General features: G+C 39.2%; 1 protein-coding gene and 1 long non-coding RNA gene across 3 annotated transcripts in view; one reads left to right on the top strand and one right to left on the bottom strand.

Annotated features, from left to right (window-relative positions):
* Positions 1–16,400, top strand: part of LOC103466405 (uncharacterized) — a 76,284-nt gene that overhangs the window by 2,732 nt on the left and 57,152 nt on the right. The window contains exons 1-3 of one of the 2 annotated variants that reach the window (XR_533946.3): positions 11,560–11,650; positions 14,072–14,166; positions 14,928–15,027. The exons of the other annotated variant lie outside the window; for it this stretch is intronic. This is a non-coding gene — a long non-coding RNA (uncharacterized LOC103466405). Of the gene's footprint in view, positions 1–11,559; positions 11,651–14,071; positions 14,167–14,927; positions 15,028–16,400 lie in introns of those variants that run through there. 2 annotated transcript variants of the gene reach the window in all.
* alx4b (ALX homeobox 4b) overlaps positions 626–16,400 on the bottom strand; it is a 38,314-nt gene continuing 22,539 nt past the window's right edge. The window contains exons 3-4 of the mRNA XM_017305095.2: positions 8,289–8,417; positions 626–5,539 (exon numbers count right to left, since the gene is read on the bottom strand). Of these exons, the coding sequence (XP_017160584.1) occupies positions 5,219–5,539; positions 8,289–8,417 (450 nt within the window). The 3' untranslated portion in view covers positions 626–5,218. The remainder of the gene's footprint in view (positions 5,540–8,288; positions 8,418–16,400) is intronic.

Raw genomic sequence — 16,400 nt, 5'->3', positions numbered from 1 at the left:
AACTCTGACACATTCAAGATGATGCTACAAAAATAAAATAATATATGAAATTACAAAAATAAAGACAAAATATTATAAGAATAAAGTCATACGAGAATAAAATTGTAATACTGCAATAATAAAGATTTAACATTCCGACTTTATTCTTGAAATATTATGATTGTAATTTTTAAAATTTGTTCTTAGAATGGCCCCATTACTCTGTTGTACAAACTAACACATGAAAATTATATTTATTGTTTATTTTATTTTTAAATAATAAAATCAACATTTAAAAATATAATAAAATGAACAGCTTTATTGTTTATTGTATTATTATTTTGGTTGTGCATAGTTGACTTGTTTAGCAGCAGCTCCCTCTTGTCCCTAATGCCAAGTTCAAAATGTAAAGTATGTTGGACTAAATTTGTTCTCAATTTCAGGCTGAATAACTTTTTCTGAAGAAATATTTCTGGTTATTTTTTAATTAACAACCCCAGGTTGTTTTCTAATGTTTCATAGAATAAAGCGACTTTTACTAAAACAATTTTTGTTCCAGCTTTGACAGAACTTTGAATGATCGACTTAGTACATAAAGAAATTAACCCTTTAAAGAAGAAATTCTTCAATCTTTCATTCTTTAAAGCACAGTTTATTTCAAAATCCCAAACCAACACTGACAGAAAAACAAAGTATTAATTCTGTACAAAGTCCTGCACCACGAGGACTGCACTCGGATCCTGTTTTTGATACTATGGACGGGCTTCAAACTGGGACAAAAAGCTGCTCAACCTTTGACTTGAGGTTAGAGAGAACTGCCCCAGCAACACTTTCTAAAAAAGCACAGTAAGTGCAATAACTTATTGCATAATGGAGACCATCAAAAGTAAAAATATATGATTAATATACAAAAAAAGCTGCTTAAAACCACAGAAAACAACGCATTTTTCAGAATAACAAAAACAAAGTGGCACATTTAGCATTATTCCTGTTATACTTCATTGGTTTAGAACTGGATGTCCAATAATCGAAAGAGAAGCAAAAACACATGAACAAATAAACGAACAATATTATTTGTACTGTTCACATTCAAACAATATGGCGTCATTAACTTGAATTTAATTGCATTAATTCAGTAGTATCAACATAGATGGAGCGGCAGTGGAGAGGAGCACTGAGGAAAAACGTCAAAATGACAAAAAATGAATTGGTGCCATGGATTCATTTTGGCTGCATGTCAAACACTAGAAACATATGGGAGACAAAAGATGACTAATTTGAACTGAAGCTGGTTTTGCAGACGGCATGATATACTTTTTTTTTTTTTTTTTGCAATATTTTCCTTCATACACGCACAATTTTGTGTTGGTTGATTAGATGAAATCCTCATAAAATACATTGACGTTTGTACACTGCAAAAACACCAAATCTTACCAAGTGTTTTTTGTCTAGTGTTTGTGCAAATATCTTAATACAATTGAAATAAGACATAACTAACATAAAATAACATTTTCAGCCAGATATAAGCGACTGTTTTAAGTTAATAATTCCTTAATATGTATTTTTAAAAACCTGCTAATTCAACTAGCACTTATTAATATTTTTGAGTCTGAAAGGTGAGTTGGAGCACAGCTTTGGTTGCTAGGTAACAAGCTGGGCTTTGCTGGGGTTGCTAGGTAAAGAGCTGGCCTTTGCTGGGGTTGCTAGGTAACGGGCAGTGCCTGCTGATCGGTAACGATACACTCCAGAGGTTTTTGAAATGGGTCATTTTCCAGACACCAAAAAATATTAACTTATTGCCTAAAACCAGCTGTCCTTTTTTTTTTTTTTTTTTTGAGCGATTTGGCTGTTTTTTAGAAACAGAAACCCAAACATTGAAATATTTCTTCTCCTGTGTCTTGCTGAAAAGTTATTTGTAAGTTAGTTTTGTCTTATCTCAATTTTAGTAAGATATTTACTCTAGAAATGAGTCAAAAAATACTCTGTAAGATTAGTTTTTTGCAGTGTAATTGTAAAGAGTGAATGTGGCTCAGCTCATGTCACAAAGAGAGATCATTTAAAATGATAATGAATCCTGCCATCAGGTTCATCCTGGAGCCCAGCTCCGCTGATAACCTCTGTTGGCATGGCAACACAAACCGGTCCATCCTATCGATCCGGGTATCCCAGCGTTGCAGAAAACCGTTCAGGAGCGCCACGGTGGCAGGCTCTGAAGAACCAACATTTAATGATAAATTGAGCATTTAAGAACGTCTGCAGGCCTGCAGGCTGTCACTTAGCCTGGTGTTTACAGGGCGGGACAACGGCGGCTGACGCTAATTAAGTTTGTCTCTTCCTGTTGGCTGCTGATTGAAGCTGGCATGGCAGGCTGGTGTTGACGGTTGCTGCAGTGTGTCTGCCAGCAGGGACTCTGTTTCCTGAAACTGGAGGCCTGAGCCCCGTGGAGGCGACCCTGGGAGGGGAAATGACAGCTTGGTTTGAAATTACCGCCAGTCTACAAAGCCAGACTCGACTGACGCACCATTTCTGTTTCTAGCTTGATTAGCTTCACCTTACCGCGCTAAACCTTTGCCCTTCTCTGAAGGGAGATGAACTCCCAGCAACAGGCTCGGGCTAAATGATTGTTTTCTGTCATAATTGTAGTTTGCAATGGAAAGTGACAGGATGTAAACTGTCCACCCAGTGTGTGCGTCTGGGAATGCTCAGTGAGCGGACATGTTCCCAGACAGCTTACAAAATGACAGCTTTGTTTAGAAACATACTTAAACAGGCTTATGCAGACTGAGGAGAGAGTCTGAAGAGGCATCCATTATGAGTGCAGCAGGACGGCTGCAGCAAAAACATAATAAAGGAAGGAAGCTACATGAATCTTAAATGGCTGTAGCGTGTGATCTGATGTTTTATTACGGTTTGAAGGGAGTAAAACTGAGAGATCAAGGAATTATGTGCTCCTGTAAAGACGTACATAAGTCTTAAAATTAATTCATTTTCACTGCGGTAGCACAATCTCACACTGGAAAATCCAGTCTTTAACTTAAAGACATTACATCATATTAGGAAAAAACATATTTATTCTTCTATTACATTCACAAGATTGGAGCATAAGATTTTCTTTAACTCACTCTGAAGTTTTGCTTTATGATTTAGTTCATAAAGATGGTTGATTCTGTCTGGTGAACCAATTCTATGTGAACTGTCCTCTGGTTAGGGATCATTATCTTGTTAAAAGGTCCAGTCAAGATCCACATCCTCCAATATATGGACACTGGCTAAGAGAGGTTGTGTCTTACATTCATTTGGAGAAGATCAGGTATACTATTAGGGGATCTGTAAACAAATTCTTTGACATCTGGCAGCCATTTATATCTTACGTAGAAAAAATTTCGGCAGATAACTTTGTGTAATGGTCAAATATTGGCTCTTTATACACAAACCTGTGCTTTGTATCGACTGATGTATGAATAAAAGGTGGATTCATGTTGCTAAGAGATCCGGTAGTAGATCCGGTATAGGAGGGGAGGGATTTCTGTTGTGTGTGTCTTTGTCAATTTTTTGGTTGTGATTTATGTAAAAAAAATAATAAAAAGACCTTGAGTAAAAAAAAAAAAAGGTCCAGTCATGACCCAGTTGTAGTTTTCTGGTGGACTATATCAGATTTCAAAGAGTCTGTGATGCTTAAACAAAAATACACAGCATCACGGATCCTACGCCGTACTTAACATGAGACACTTTTTCACATATTCATTCTTTGTTTCACACCAAATCTACCTGGAGTGATTTCATCATCTGCTGTCATCTGCCATCAGAATCCCAGCAGTAGCTCAATTACATGTATTGTAGGGTGGATGCTATGTATTTTCTAGGCAATTTTATAGCAGAATCAATAAACTACATTTCTCTGAGTTGTTATAAAAATACTGTATGTGAAATTGGGCCTCTGTCTCTTTAAGAAGCTCCTACTCTTCCCAACATTCTGCCTTCAGCACGTCATCACAATGTTACTCCTTTATGCCGTTTACAGCACTTCTTAGAAGCTTTGGACTGAGAAGTAGCTCCTATGATGAGCTCATCAGACTCGCAGTTCAACCAGCTGTTTGCTGATTGCTGCTGCCGCTAGTCTGGAGGAGCTGAGGAGAGATGGCTGGGTGCTCAAGCTTTGTGTAAATAGTTGGCGCTTTGTGAGATCAAGCGGTTAGTCAACTTCAAATGGCTGCCACTGGAGATTCAAGGATTCCTCAAACATGCATAAAAGAATCAAATCAATGCTCCAAGAATGTTTTTGATGGAATAGCATAACATAAAACTCAAACATAATTTTTACACTCTTTAAAGGGGCGGTATTATGTTTTCTAGGCACATAGTGACATTTTATACCACAATCAAGTAACTATGTTAGCTTCAATTGTTAGAAAAATGTTGAATGTGTGCAAATGACTCAAAGGAAAATTTACCTTATAATTTAATGCCTTGTAATTGGGCCTCTGTCTCTGCTCTGTCTGAAACTCCGCCTTCAGGAAGTTATCACAACATGGCTCCTTTCACAGAGAAGTAGCTCCTACAATGAGCTCAGCAGATGCTCAGTTCCACCAGGTGTTTGCTAATTGCTGCTGGCTAGTCTGAAGGAGCAGAGTGGGGCAGTGCTGCTCTGTGAGGTGGAAGCTTGGAAACTGCAGCTCAGAGGAGGAGCTTTGTTCTCGTGGGCGGAGCTTAGTCCACCCAGACTTTTGTACAGCTGAATGGTTGCCATGGAGATTGAAGGATTTCTCAAACATGCATGGAGAAATCAAGGCAACACTCCATGTATGTTTCTGATGAGCGAATAACTTTATAACATGATGTAAAGCTCGAAAAAGTTGATTTAACAGAATACTGCTGTTAAAGCTTATTTCTTAACATTTACCTAAATGAAACGTTGGGTGTTCAGTGTGAGATTACGACACTACAGTGAGAAATGTTATTATTTTAAGGCACTTTATGCATCTTTATCAGGACTGTGAATAAGTGCTGGGGTTTTCCTCTAAAGTCACACAGCTGTATTTCTGTCTAAATACAGAATATTCCTTGTCACAGTTATCTGGCTTGCTTTGGCTGCTGCTCTGGCCCCTCTTATCTCCTCTGTCTCCCCCTCTTCATCTGACTCGTGTTATCATTAGTGCTCTCAGGAAAACCCCTCTCCTCCTCAGTGCTCACTGACGGCGGCTCCGGAGATGAGGCCATCGCGGGGACCGGGCGGGTCCCATCATGTCGCCCAGGAGATGGCCGCGCTGTGTTCCTTGGCCTTCATCCGCAGCGCAGCTATGCTGGAGGACTTGCGATCGGGATCAATGTTGAGGTCGTAGCCGTTGATGCCCCCGCTGATCCCGGCGCCCCCAAACAGGCTGCCCATGTGTGTCTGTCCCATGTGGCTGCTGCCTGGACTGGGCACGCCCAGGAAGTCGGAGACGCCTCCGGGAGCGTGAGGGTGAGGCGGCATGCAGGACGGGACGGAGTCACACGGCACCACGCAGCCTGGCACCGGGGAGGCTGCACTGCTGCTCCCGATCCACGAAGGGTTCTGGATCTGGAGGGAAAGGGCTGGGATTATGGTCTGGTTTTACTGGTCATAAATTCAGACAACAATCTACAAACATGGGATGGCACAAACCTGTTTAATCTGGTTTGTTGGTTGGCTTTTTTATCCTCATTGTGGCAGCAGAACCAGACCCTAAACTCATGTAGAGAGCCAAACTCGTAACTTACTTTCAGTATTCAGGCTGGTTAACACGGCTGGGTTATTACAGCTTCTGTCACCCACTGAATACTAGCTCAGCTTCAACCCTCAAACTCGACTTTGAGGGTGTTTTCCCACCTAATAGTCTGGTAGACTCGGTTTGATTGCGAACCAAAATTGCAACATTTGTGATATTTTCAGCTTTACAATCCAAACTAATTGAAAAAACTGTCCACCTCCTCATCTGCGGGGCGCTGCACCGATTCCACTGAAGGAAACGACACAAAAACCTCCGAAGGAGACACGAGCGGCACAAATGGAGTAGCTTCAGATTTTAGCGGTTGTAGGATTTCTTTTTTGTCTTAAAAGACCATGAGCATGAGATTGCTCGCGTGTGCTGTAGTGCCTCGCTTTTGTTTTTTTGTATTTACCCAGAATGCCCTGCGCTGCAGTCGCTCTCTGCTTTTGGATAACTGTCTGGTCCACTTTTATCTACATATGAAAACAAGCCAAGACCTTCACGTGCACCACCAGAGGTAGCTTTCTTGGTCCACATCAAAGTTCGATTGCTCATTCACACTTCCCCAAGCGAACCGGATTTATAGACAAAAGAACTGGAGTTTGATTAAACCGGAATAAACATGGCTGACGTGAATTAGGAATGAAATGTGTAAATAAACTGGTAAAAACTGACTAATAAACTTTTGCTACTCACCACACAATAAAGCTTTTAATTCCTAGAAAAGAATCTTTCATTAAGGCGACACTTTCCCAAATCTTTGCCAGACCAGGTAGATTAAAAATGAGAACAGTTTGGGCTCCTTTAGTTTCTTTTTTTCTGTTCTGGATTCACAAAGCTGATTGCACTAAACACCTGCAGGAGCAAATGGCAGAAAAGTCCAGGAGATGGAAACGGTTCGGTTGGCAGTCGGCTTCAACTGAGCCACAAACACAGCAGATAGGGTTATGATCAAAGAGACTGAGATTTGTTTAAACATTAATCACACTTTATTCTTCAAATGATTCAGAATAACACCGGACTTGACAAATAACGTCAGAACGGCCTTTCTAAATAATTTTGTTGCTGCAGATTCATCTCTTGAAGACCGTTTTAAACTAAAAACATGTCAGATTACGTATTTTTTGCAAATAAACTATACCAGCTTAAAATTATATCAATGTTTAAAATTAACTGATTATGCTAATTTCACCTGTGGAATAATAAAATCTTTGGTTTCCACTGTTCTCACTTGCCAAAACCTTATAACAACCTTCCTTCTTTATTTTTTAGAGGATTGTTTTTTGACCTGAGCTTCTGAAGCTTTCTGCTTCTTTTTCCACTTTTTCTTCACGTTTTCAACAAACAGCATTTTTTTTCTGCATAAGGAAGAAGACAGTTTTGGTCCTTTTAAATGCAAAGCTATTTGCTCTGCTTGTTATTTACAGAAATATGGTCAGGATTTAAACGTGGGCAAACTGCTTCAGTAAAGAGAGAGACGCTATATTTGTGTCTGGCAGTTTTTAGTCACTGAATGCTGCTGAATTCATCTGAAAGCATCTGATTCACTTGGAGCCAGAAAGAGTTAAAAACAAACCAGATATTATAACAGAGCTAAAACAAACTGAGGTTCATATTATTAAGATTTCAGATGGTTCCTGTACAGCACAGGTGCCCAACTCAAGGTCCGCGGTCCAAATCTGGCACACAAAAGCTATTTTTGTGGCCCTCTAGACCTCAAATGGCCACAAAATAGAACTTAAAGATTACAATTGTGTGCTTAAAAAAATATTTTATTGGTCAAATCAAATCAGTTTTTATTGGTACAAGGCCGAATTACATCAATGTGAAAAGATGTTGAACATGTAAACTTAAGTAAGGCAAATTGAATGCAGAGAAAGCTCAAATATTTTAACAGTTTAATATTTTATATATATATATATATATATATATATATATATATATATATATATATATATTCATTAAGAAACACATTTTGGTCATGTCAAAAATCTGAATGTTCTTAAAGGGCCAGTTGTGCCAGAATCAATTGATAAAATTAATTAAACTGTTAAAATATATCAGCTTTTTGTCTCAGCGTTCAATACGTGTTTCTTAAAATGAAATTTTAGATCAGTCCCTCCAGGATTTTGACTGTTTTTGTGATTTTTTGCAATCAAAATGACAGAGTTTGTGGTGCTAATTCACGATGTTAAATGTGACTTTTTGTTAATCACCGTATCGATCAGACTATAACCTGACATCAAGTAAAGCTGAGGCAGCAGTCACTTAAATCCAATGTTTTGGGCCAATTTTGAGAAAATTTTGCATTAAAATCAGGAAATAATGGGGGGGTCTGTTGATTTCATGTGAATTTTGCAGATTTATGAAATTTGGAGGAACTTATTGGCATTTGGAGTCTAGAGGGCCACGTTGGGCCTCGTATCAATACATTCTGCCTTTCATGATTCTGATGAGGCCCAAAATGAAAATGAGTTTCACACGCCTGCATATGACACTCTCAAATGTTGGGTCTAAAACATGCTTCAGTATAGATTTATTAGTAATCTTTGATTGTAACTCCACCGCGGAGACCATTACCTGTGCATAGTTTTCTGGTCGAGTGAGAAGTGGAAGTTCGTAAGCAGTGGAAAAGTGTGTGCGCACTTGTTGCATCTGGCCAAAACGTTCTCTCTTCCTCCACTTGGCTCTGCGATTCTGAAACCACACCTGCGAAGAAAGCAATCCATCAGAACAGCGGCCGTCAATTAAAAACAAATTGACATCCGTTTTATACATTTCTACTAAAGTCTCCAAGATATTGTTCAAAACTGGGCCATTTTGTTCATCTATATAAAAAAAAATGAGTGTATTGAACATGGCAAAGAAAATAAATTGCGCTACACATGAAAGTCTTTTTGGGACTTGACATGTCTTTAAAGTGCTGTCCACACTGGACTATTGATGTGAAAATGGTGAGTCTCCCCCGGTGCAGTGCGTTTCAGCTCCTCCCTTTGATACAAAGCCGTCTGCCTCCCTTCATGCTGCCAGCGTCGACAGATCCACATCTGGGGCTGCAGCTGTTCATAAATCACTCTCAGAAAGGTGTGCTCTCTCCCACATGTCAGCTCAGGGAGTCCCTGGGTACAGCCCATGAAACAAGTACTGAACTTTTGACCAACATGGTCAAAAGTTGGCCCAGAGTTGCATTAACTAATAGCCTCTGGGTTTAAGTGTTTATTTTACTTTAGGCAGGTTTGATCTTGTCTTCTGGATCAATAGATTTTAAAAGGGTTGCTTTCAGCAACACGCTGACAAATGTCTTAACTACAGAGTTTAGGAAGAATTTGTTGTGCCACAAAATATATAAAATACCGACAGGTTGAGATAATTCCTCAGGAAGATTCTTAAATGTGCCAGTTTATGATGCGTTCACTGCAAAAACACAAAATCTTACCAATAAATGTTGGTCTAGTTTCAAATGCAAATATCTCACTCCTCAAAACTAAACTACAAATAACATTTCATTAAGATTTCAGAGCTTTTTTGAGGTCAATAATTCCTTAATATGGATGACAAAGTTTTATATCAGTAACATGCAGATTTCACTTAAAAGTGAAATAATTTGCCAGTGGAACTAGTACTTTTTAATATCAATAACAAGGAAGTATTGACTTAAAACAAGCTTTTATCTCTCTCTGAAAAGTTGCTTTGGAAGGCTACTTTTCTGAAGACAAGTTAGTTTTGTCGTATTTGAAATGCACTAAGATATTTGCAGAAACTGGACCAAAAATACTCGATAAGACTTTGTGTTTCTGCAGTGTGATACGGCTTACCGCCCCGGGTGGCTTCTCGTTGAGGATGCTCTGAGCATGGCTGCTTTTTATGGTAGCAAGGATGTAAACATTTACATGAGATATATTTATAATCCAGCCAAGGCGCTAGCGCTCATCATCCATCAGCCATGAGAAGAGACGTCGGCGTCTTTCTCATGCATTGGGGCTATAAGCCTCTGACACCTGGGAGTGGCTAAGTATGCGACTTTTTGGGGAACAACGAAGTCTGTGATTTTACAGAAGAGCTATGGATTCAACATGTTCAAATGACGCACAACTGTGCGATGCCCTGGTGGAGACTGCTTCTCACTGTCCAAAAAGAAAACAAACAAACCATCCTCCTCCTACTACTTCCTGTTGTCTTCTTCCTTGTTTCTGCCAGTAGTAACATCCGGTTGTTGATTACGTGACGCAAAAAAGAAATGTCTCCATTGCAGTTTTGAAAAATACATCTACTTCAATTCAATAATTCAACCACCCCATCTTAGCGCAAAGATTTTTTTATAATTTTTTTTAATGCTGCTTGGTTTCCATTAAACAAATTTTATTTTATAATTTAAATTTGCACAGTTCTATGGTTAATGAAAACACAGCTACTGTGACTGAATCTGTCAGAAATGTGCCTAATAAATAAATACTGGGGTCAGTTAACGGTGCGTGCTAAAAAATGAGTATAACATTTATGTTATAGAGATAAATTGAAGAATGTATCTGTGATTATACTGTTGGCATAAATTCCAGTGCTATTTATTGTGAGCGTGTAAATCAAACTGAAGAGTTGCAAAATAAAAAGCCTGAGAAATTCTGCTTTGTGCATCTGTGGAAAGGAATGTATTTACGTAAAAGATTTTGTGATTGTAAATCAGAAAGTGTGGTTGTAGAAACACTTTGCCAACTTGTAAAGCAAAATGCCTGAGAATCTTTGCTTTGTGCACCCAGATAAGAATTTATGTGTGTATAAAAACAAGCTAGAAATGTTCTTTTGGAAAAGTCAGTTTACAAAAGACAACAACTCTTCACTCAAGTTCTGTTATTTGCGTTACATTTTAAAGTTGCACATATTGTCATGATCCGTGTTTCTATGTGTTTATTTTTGAGTTTCTGTGTGATCCTGTTCCCTGTTAGTCCTGTCTCTGCGTCTTTCCCCGTTGATTGTCTCCCAGGTGTGTCTCGTTCCCGTGATTGCCCCGTGTGTATTTAGTCTCCCCTGTTGTCTGTGTTCTTCGTCGGGTCCTCGTCTTTTGATGTCACCAGTCTCCGTGCTGCCAGTTTTTTCCTCGTGCTGTTTCCCTGTTGTTCCTTGTTTTGAGATCTTAGTCATTAAATTCATCTTTTTTTCATCATACCTGGGCCTAAGCGTCATCTCACTCACCGTAAACCACCGCCCCCTGACACATATGAATTATGGGTGGGCATTTCTTCCTCTCAGCTGATTGGTTACTGTCATGTCATATCACAAACAGGCCATTCAGAGAACAGATGGGTTTGGTTATCAGAATGGAGTTTTGCTGCGCAATAGGTCCGTGAAAAGTAGCACATTTTGAAGTGAACATTTTCTGGTTCAGATGGGCATCCCTTTAATATAGATATTTATACATAAATATATCCGAGTCTGCTCATTCTCCTCTCATCTGCGACTTTACCAAGAAATGTCATCCACACAATGGCTGCTCATGGGACATTTTCAACTTTGGACCATTATCCACAAACTTAAGAAAAGCTGTAAGTAAAAGTCCGTGTGGTTGTTACAAAGGCTCAGTATTAAATCTACGCAAGTTTAGGCCCTTGGCGCATTGAGTTGCTGATTTGCTATTTCTGTTGAAAAGCATTTGACCTGTTAATTTAGAGAAGTGGCTGGTGGGAGCGTTGACCCATCGCCCGTGACGTCACGTTATCCAGAACTCCGCCATGACGGACGTCAAAAAACAGACACCTGGTAGCCTAACGTTGGTTTTATTCAGTTGATTTCACTTTAAAAAGGATAGACAAGGATAGAAACCAAACGTGTCACTTTAATGTATAACTTTTAATGAGGAAAGGTATGGTGGAGATGGATATCAGCCGTTAATCATGATGATTGGCAGCCCTGGGTTTAACCGCTGATTGGCAGCGAACACTTTTTACAAGGTAAGATTGACGTTCAGATACTTCCTAAGTAAGTATGATTGGTGGTGTGAATTCAGGGAAAGTCGGTAATTTGATCAACACATCAGGTGGTCGGAGGTATGTGTCGGTTTCTAAGCTAGCTGATTCAAACGTTTCTAAATCCCGCCGTTTATGAGCCCCAACCAGGTGAGTTACGTTCACAGACAAATTAGCTCGACGCTAACAAGTAGAAGTCATGAATAAACTGGCAAAAACAACGTTATAAGACAATTTAAGTCGCTCTATTTAATACAAGCATCCCTCACCTTCCAGGTCCATCATGGCGCGTTGAATGATTAAGTGACGTAGTTGTAAAGGGTTAATATGTTGATGATGTCATGAATTTCTGATTTAAACTGTGATGCAGTGAAGAGGCTGGAGCTATCAACTCCCATTGATCAGTACAGCTGGGTTACCATGGAGACTGAGTGCAGGATAGTGCTTATCAACGTTTATTCTTCTAACTTAAAATCCGTACTTCCTAGATGCCCTCTCTAAAAAGGAAGCGCAGTTTTGTTTCATTGTATTTGGGGTTTGCACAGTGAAGCATTTGTTAGGGGCCGCACAGTGGCGCAGTTGGTAGAGCTGTTGCCTTGCAGCACAAAGGTTCTGGGTTTGATTTCCAGCTCCGGTCTTTCTGCATGGAGTTTGCATGTTTTCCCTGTGCATGAGTGGGTTTTCTCCGGGTACTCCTGTTTCCTCCCACAGTCCAAAAACATGACTGTCAGGTTAATTGGCCTGTCTAAATTGTCCCTAGGTGTGAGTGTGTGTGTGCATGGTTGTGTGTCTCTGTGTTGCCCTGCGACAGACTGGCGACCTGTCCAGGGTGACCCCGTCTCTCGCCCAGAACGTTAGCTGGAGATAGGCACCAGCAACCCTCCCGATCCCACTGGGGGACAAGGGCTGTTTCTTATAGCAAGAATGTCCTTGAATTCAATATTGACCTGGAGTGCATGTTCTCTCCATCCTTGCATTGGTTCTCTGAGTGCTACAGCTTCATCCCACAGTCAAACAATATGTATATTAGGTGAATTTTTGTCTAAGTTGCACTTAGAATAGGGTTGCTAAGCCTGGTGGCTTGGCCGCTCAACTGTCATTCATCCAGCGGCCCATCGTGTTTTTGAGTTAAAAGATGTTTAAAGTTGACAGAAATTTTTAAATATTGCTTGATAAGTATGTGTTACTGGAAGATTGGAATATTAATATCTGAACACCAACTAAACAATACAAACATAAAAATAAAAAAAAACTAAATAAACAAGCAATGCTGAGCCTGGTTGGGGCACAAGTAAAGCCTGGTAGCCCGCCAGGCTTATTACACACTGGGGGAAACACTGATCTATAATATAGTAAAAAAAAAAGATGTACAGTTATTTTTGAAGCTTTATTTGACAAACATCATGAGAATTGAAGAGGAGAGGGCAGTACGAGTCTCCACATGTTTGTTTGCATCTATTTGTTGGTTGTCTGAATCGAATCCTCCCAAGAGAAAAGTGGAAACATCTTCAAAGACTCGAGAGAGAGAGTAATCTCTCTCCGGCGCGGGGGCTTGAACTCGTATTGTGGGTTGATTCCCAGCCCAATCAGCTTGTGGTTTTCACAGTCCCTGACATGCAATTTTCCCTCAGTTATTCCCTTTCTATGGCACCACTCCCCACCCAGCCACCCATGTTTTTCTCACTGTCATCATTTCTCTTAGTAAAGAAATGCACATCAGGGTTAAGAGGCAGAGCTGAGCTGTGAATTTGCAGGATGTGAACTGTTGGAGAGCCACATTTTGATTTGCAAATCAAAATGTGTGCAAAAACACAAAATCCTACCAAGTATTTTTGGTCTAGTTTCTGGTGCAAATATCTTGGTATTTTTGAAATAAGACTAAACTAACTTACAAATAACTATTTTAACAAGACATTTTTCCATAAGTTAATTTATCTGCCAATGGAACCAGTACATTTTCATCAATATTGAGGAATTATTCACTTACAACAAGTCTATGTATCTTGCTGAAAAGTTAATTTAACTTATTCAACGATTTATTTAACTTATATTAAGATATTTGCACTAGAAACTACACCAAAATTACTTTGTAAGATTTTGTGTTTTTTGCAGTGTGCAAAGGGGTTTCTGACGAAATTAAACTACATTAACCAGAGGAACCCCAACATCTGCAAAATATATTTTTCTTTAGGGACTATAAACAGATTAGACCACATATGGTTAATGTAGTGTTTTTATATTTGTGACAGATATGAATGGCATTGGATTATAACATTTCTCAGTTCAGCTGGTAAGATTAGCAACAGGGAAGCTGATTTCTTCTCTGGTTATTGGAAGGTCAGGCTGCAGAAAAAGACAAGGATGCAAACCAAACTTGTCAAACTTTATTTTATAACTTTTAATAAGGAAAGTCACGGCAGCGACGGACAGCACAGCAGCTGTTAATAATGACTGTCAGCCCTCGGTGTAATCACGGATTTGCAGCAAACACTTTTTACGAGGTAAGAAGATTGTTTATTTACTTTACAAGTAAGCATAATTAGAAAGATATCAAATATTTTTATGGAGAAGGTTCGCGTCTAACCGTTGGTAACCATGGAGACGGTGCCGCACCGTCATGTAGCCTAGCATGGAAAAACTGGTTAGCATTTCTCGATTTGAACGTTTTTGAGGCTGCTCCGGTTTAAGGGGAAACGCTGTTTATAACGATGTGACTAAAATAATGTGGTGTGAATTCATGGAAAGTCAGTAATTTAATCAACACGTCAGGAGGGAGGAGGAGTGGGTCGGTTTCTAAGCTAGCTGTTTCCAGCTTTTATAAATACCGCCGTCTATGAGCCCCAGACAAATTAAACTGGAACAAGTAGAAGCCATGAGAAAACTGGCAAAAACAACTTGGAGAAACAATTTTCAGTCTCATGAAGAGGAGGATGGTCAGGGTTGTCCATTCTTCATAAGATCATGAACAACCCTGACCATCCTCTTGTCTTGGGAAGGCAGAACATCTTCAGATTCAGTGCAGTACTTTCATCACCATCTTCAATAACTCCTTCAGAAATCTAAATTAATGAGTTGCAACAACATTTAATTTCCATTTGGGATTAATAAAGTATTTTTGAATTGAATTGTTGCTCTTTGTATCATGTCATTTGTTCGACAGGGGCTCTGCCTCCATGTTCCCTGTGTAGGTTTTGAGTCTATTATTTTTTTCCATGTCTTCCTTTTGGTGAAACTTGATTTACATGAACTTATTACGTCACAGGTTTCCATATGAGCTCTCACATATGACTGCAGCGTGTTTGGACCGATGTCTGCTCACAGTGGATTTATATTCAGAGATATAGGAGAAAAACTGAGAAAAGGTACATATTTATCAAATTTATTGCTGTCTTTTCTTAGCCAAGTTCCATATCAACAATGTTTTTTTAACCTTAAGTGTTAATGTTGCATTGAGCATCCCTTGGGTCAGAACATGCAGGCTGCATTTCATTTGCACTGAAAAAACATGATGCCTTTCAAAGATTAATATCTCAAACGTCAAGATTTTAAATGCTCTACTTTCCTCTCCAGAGATAAACCATTCTTAGTTTATTGAGCCGTCATCTTAATTGTAACAAATCAAGATAAAGTCGCTCCTTTTTTCATCCTAATCTCTTTGCAGCGCTCCCCCTCCTCTGCTAAAGCTCATCCTCTTCTGTCCCTCAACGCCCCGGCCCCCGTAACACTGACCTCGTCCCTCTCTCCAAATGTCGCTTTCCTCCCACCTCCCTTTTAAGTCGACCAAGGGAAGTGGGGATATTGGAAAGTGAGATGGGAGAATGTTCAAACTGGGGCTTGTTTTCATTTCATGTTTAATTTCCTGACGCCTAAGCCCTCGGCTTCTCCGCGCCTAACCTTCTCGACCTCTGGGAAGCGTGCAGACGAGAGCGGCAGACTGGGGCGTCCACACACAAAGCAAAATCCCCTTCCTACCGACTCTTAAACGCTGTTAGCAACAAATATTTTTAAGCTGGACTTTCTAAGAATGCTTTTAGAAACTATTTTTTTGGACTTTAGAGTGAAATGTTTCTCAGATTTTCCCCTGAACAACAAAAAAGAAAAGAAAAATACTTTGGAAAAAGACGCGATACAAAGAAGTCATTCGTTTCCTTTGCTTGTCATTGTCTTCTAGATTTATGATCCTTTAGTCTGATCATTTCACTGTTGAAGGGGATAGTTTATTGAAAAGTTATAAGTAGTTAATATAATACCTGCAGAAGATAATTACCTTGGTGTTTTAATTTGGAATAAATCCAGATCAGTTGGTCTAAAGCTAAGCAAACCTTTACAATCTTAAAACCATGCCAGTCTCAAAAACATCACCTTTTTTAAATTTTTTAAAATTTTTTTGTGAATAATATTTTCTGAACCTTTGAACGTCGGGTTTGCAGCAGGTTGGATTTCAGACCACAGTAAGTCTGTTTCTTTTCCATGTTCAGTTGTCTTGGTTCTGGTGTTGAAAGCTAACAAATCAAATTTCTCTTTGCATATTAATGTTAAATCTCTGGACGATTGATTAACTCTTGTTAAAACTTACACTTAAAGCTATTTACATTTAATCTTTAATCTTCCTTCTGTAATTACAAATCTTAACTCTGAATGAACAATTGATGATGATTTGTTTGTTTGGATGTCTATTTCAACTTAACATCAGTTCATATTTTGATGAACAATAACTAATCCCTAATTACAGTTG

The sequence above is a fragment of the Poecilia reticulata genome, chromosome 6 (assembly GCF_904066995.2).
Source record: "Poecilia reticulata chromosome 6, P_reticulata-male-v2, whole genome shotgun sequence".
NCBI lineage: Eukaryota > Metazoa > Chordata > Actinopteri > Cyprinodontiformes > Poeciliidae > Poecilia > Poecilia reticulata.
This window is presented reverse-complemented; position numbering and strand designations above follow the sequence as displayed.